The following is a 4,191-nucleotide window of genomic DNA, read 5'->3' on the forward strand; positions in this document are numbered from 1 at the left end:
CCCCCACCCAACCTTGGCACACAATGTGGCCCCCAGGGGGCTGCCCTGGGCATACGTGCCGCCGCTCAGCAGCTCATTGATTCCTGCTATCGCCCTATCCTGGCTGCAGAGCCATGGGGCGCTCCGTGTGTGACCCACGGGCACCAATCCCCCGTGTGCCGGCATCCCAGTGCGTCCCTTGGGACCACCGTATGCAGAGGGTTGGGTGTAGGCATGTGTAGCCACGCAGCACCGTGATGATCTGCCATTCAGAGGGACCTCGAGGGGCTGAAAGGTGGGGCTGGGGGAGCCTGATGAGGTTCAACACAGCAAAGTGCCAGGTTTGGCACTTGGGCCGCAGGAATGCCAGGCATTGATGCAGAATGAAAGGAGCAGCCATTGAGAGCAGCCCTGCACTGAAGGACCTGGGGGTCCCAAGGGGTGAAAAGCTGAACGGGAGCCAGCAGGGTGTGATTGCAGCTGGGAAAGCAAAGGGGATCCTGGGCGCCATCAGCAGAGGGGGGGCAGCAGGGCCAGGGAGGCGATCGTCCCTCTGTGCTCTGCTCTCTGAGGCCCCGTCTGCAGCACTGCGTCCAGGGCTGGGGGTTCCCAGACGAGACAGGGAGCTGTGGGAGAGGAGCCAGAGGAGCCGCAGGGCTGAGCAGGGGCTGCAGCAGCTCCCTGCAAAGCCAGGCTGAGGGAGCTGGGCTCGTTCAGCATGGAGAAGAGGAGCTGGGGCTGAGCTGAGTGCAGCCTGCAGCGCCTGCAGGGAGCCTGCAGCCAGGAGGGGAGGCAGCTCTTGGGCAGGGGAGATGAGAGCAGGGAAGGGCTGGAAGCGGAGGGAGGGCAGCTGGAGGCTGGGGCTCAGGGAAGTTGTGTGCTGGGAGAGCGGTGAGGGGCTGAACAGCTGCCCAGAGAGGCTGCGATGCCCCGTCCATCCCTGGAGGGCTTGGAGGCCAGGCTGGATGGGGCCCTGGGCAGCCTGGGCTGCTGTGAGACGTGGGCAGGTCGGTGGCTTTGCAGGCGCTGTGGGGTCGCAGCTTTGGCACCCTTGAGGTCCCTTCCAATCCAGGCCATGCCGTGACTCTGTGATTCTGTCACGTCTCCCAACAGACACCAGCATCTCTCGGAGCGCGGCACGGGACGGCTGCTGGTGCAAACTGGCGTACTGGGAGCACCGGACACGCGTGGGTCGCCTCTACGACGTGCACGAAGCGTCGGTGAACGTCTTCAGCGAGCTGCCGCGGGGCAGCGGGTTCTGCCTGGGCCAACTGCCCGCCATGCACCGCAGCCGCGCCGTGCGCCGCGCCAGGGGGAAGATTGGGAAGGGGCTGCTGCTGAGCCGGGAGCTGAGCGCCGTCTGGGCGTACAACCGAAGCGAGCATCCCATCTTTGTCAGCTCGCCCACCCTGGGCCCTCCTGGAGCCCACGGGCTGGCCGTGCTCAAAGTGCTGCCAGGGTATTCGGTGAAGGTGTTCGACTACGAGAGGGCAGGGGGGATCGGGGCCGGGGGGTGGCAGAATGGGGATGGGCCTTGTGACCCCCATAGCGTCCGGATCAGCTTTGGGAAGGGCTGGGGGCCGTGCTACTCCAGGCAGTTCATCACCTCGTGCCCTTGCTGGCTGGAGGTGCTGCTGGCACAGCCCCGCTGAGCGGCCGTTGGGGTGGCACGACCCCCATCTATGGGCCCCTGCGTTCCCATGGGACCCCCAACCCCCCCCCCCCCCAAAGCCCGGGTGTGGGGCTGGGGCAGGGCGTTATTTAATCTCTCCTTGGTTATTATGATTTCCGTGGTTACGTTGCATGTTTAATTTATGTTATTTGTGTAAAAGGGTGAACAAGGAGGAAGTTGAGGAGGGTGGGAGTGCAGGGAATGCGAGGGTCTATAGGGGGCAGCTCCTGAGCAGGGGGTGAGGGGGGATTGGGATGAGCACAGCTGGAATAGGGCTGAGCAGAGCAGGAATTAGAGGTGAGCGCGGCTGGAATGAGGGGTGAGCAGAGGTGGAATGAGGTGGGCACAACCGGAATGAGGAAGGAAAGCTGAGGAATGGAGGTAATCACAGCTGGAATGGGGAACTGATTGAGTGAGGGGTGAGCACAGCTGGAATGGGGGGTGAGCACAGCTGGAATGAGGGGTAAGCACAGCTGGAATGGGGAATTGATTGAATGAGGGCTGAGAACAGCTGGAATAGGGGGTGAGCACAGCTGGAATGAGGGCTGAGAACAGCTGGAATAGGAGGTGAGCACAGCTGGAATGAGGGGTGAGAACAGCTGGAATAGGGGGTGAGCACAGCTGGAACGAGGGGTGAGCACAGCTGGAATGAGGTGGGAACGGCTGGAATGGGGAATTGGTGGAAGGTGGGATGAGAACAGCTGGAATGGGGGCGGGCACAGCTGGAATTAGGGGTGAGCACAGCTGGAGGAGGGGGCAGAAACGCGCATCCGAGGCGGTGCAGGTGAGCACAGCTGGAATGCGGGGCCGGGGGGGGGAGGTGAACACAGCCGGAATCCAGGCAGGTGAGCGCAGCGGGACCGTAGGAAGATGAGCACATCTGGGGCAGCTCCCCCTTCCCCCTTCCCCCCCTCCCCCCCCCAACCTCCGTCTCTCCGCACCCGATCTGCATCCGTTATTTATAACTCCAATAAACGGTGTCACCGGCAACCAAAACGCTCCGCGTCCCGCCGCGTTCCGCCGCCACCTCCCCCCTTCCCCCCCCACCGGGGGCCGCCCCGGTGCCGTCACCCGGGGGCTCCGTTGCGCTCCGGGGACCGGCAGTGCCCTCTGCAGGCGGCCGGGCCGGGCCGAGATGACCGCCCGGTCCTTCCTGCCACGCCGCCGGCCCGGCACAGAAGGGGCCTGGCGGCTCCGCGGCCCCCAGCCGTTCCCGGTGCTACGAGGTGAGCGCGGTCCGCGCCGTCGGGGCTTCGGGAGGGAACGGTGCGGCGGAGCGAGAACGCGGGGCACCGAAATAACGTAGCGGTTTAAAAATAGCGGCGGGGCCGTACGGGGCGGGGGCTGCGGCCTCGGGGCCCGGGAGGGAGGTGCGGGAAGAACCGGGGGGGGAACGGGCGGGGGGGGGGGGTGATGGGGATGGGGAAGTGAAGACGGAAACCTTTTGCCTCCGGTTGGAAGCGGTGGGGCTGCGGTGGGACCCCGTGCGGGATGAGGGAGGAGTGCGGGGGGGGGGGGGGGGGGGGGGGGGGGCGGCCCCCCGGGGCCCCGGAAGGCGGCGGGGCCGTGGGAGGACGGTTTCGGGTTGGGGGGTTTCGGTGGCAGCGGATGGGAGGGGATTTTTGGCGGATTTCCCCCCTCAGAAGCCTCCGCTTCTGCGGGAACCCCGAGCGGGTTCCGAAGCCCCGGGATGGGTCCGAAGCCCCGGGATGGGTCCGGCGGTGCGGTTGGGGACGGACGGACGGACGGACGGACGGACAGGTGACAGCAGGGTTAGAGCTGGGTGGAGGTGAGGCAGGTGAATGGACGGAACGATGGACGGACGGAACGATGGACGGACACGAACGGAGATGCAGCCTCCGCGCATCGCTTTGCGCTCGGGAAAAGCAAAAGGGAACGGCCGCAGGTGCCCGGTACCGGCGGTAGAGGCGGGGATGAACGAACCGGGAGCGAGCACCGGGGCACCGGAGGAACCGGGAGAGGCGGGGACCGGCCCGGAGCGGAGCCCCCCGCCCTCCTCGCTGACATAACGTCTGCGGGGCGGTGTTTGCATTGGCAGCGCACGGCGGCGGCTCACACTTTCCACCCGCTCCGGGCAGCGGCCGCGCCGGGCTCTGAGTCAGGAGCGCTCCGGGGGGGTCGGGGTGAGGCGAGGTGAGCGCGGGGCCGGGCCGCCCTCTGCCGTCCCCCCGGGGCCCGGAGGCGGCCGAACGGGTCGGAACGGGACCCCCGGCCGGCACCTGCCGGAGAGGGGGGGGGGGTCCGCCCGCACCGTTCACAGGCACTGCAGGGCCGGGAGGGGCTCCGCGCCCGGTGCCCGCTTCTCAGCGCCAGTCGGTGCACGGCGCCCGGTTTCCCGTTCTCCGGTGCCCGATTCTTCACCCCCGTTCCCAGTTTTCCATCCCGACGCTCGGTTATCCGTCCCCCGCTTTTTCCTTTCCCAACCCCCCGCTTTTCCGTTCTCCGTTCCGACTCGCCGTTCTCTACTCCCGGCGCTCCCGTTCCCCACTCTCCGTTTTCCCGTTTTCCATCCCGGTGCC

General features: G+C 66.8%; 1 protein-coding gene across 1 annotated transcript; it reads left to right on the plus strand.

Moving 5' to 3' along the window:
* Window positions 1-1,035: 1,035 nt before the first annotated feature.
* LOC122191552 (mothers against decapentaplegic homolog 6-like) lies at window positions 1,036-2,559 on the plus strand (the record flags this gene model as incomplete). Its single annotated transcript, XM_042891840.1, has 1 exon — window positions 1,036-2,559. A coding segment is annotated over one exon (596 nt), but the record flags the coding sequence as incomplete, so codon positions are not given.
* Window positions 2,560-4,191: the final 1,632 nt, after the last annotated feature.

Source organism: Lagopus leucura, unplaced genomic scaffold (assembly GCF_019238085.1).
Source record: "Lagopus leucura isolate 7727_CA_CO unplaced genomic scaffold, USGS_WTPT01 34822-0_obj-0_obj, whole genome shotgun sequence".
Lineage (NCBI taxonomy): Eukaryota > Metazoa > Chordata > Aves > Galliformes > Phasianidae > Lagopus > Lagopus leucura.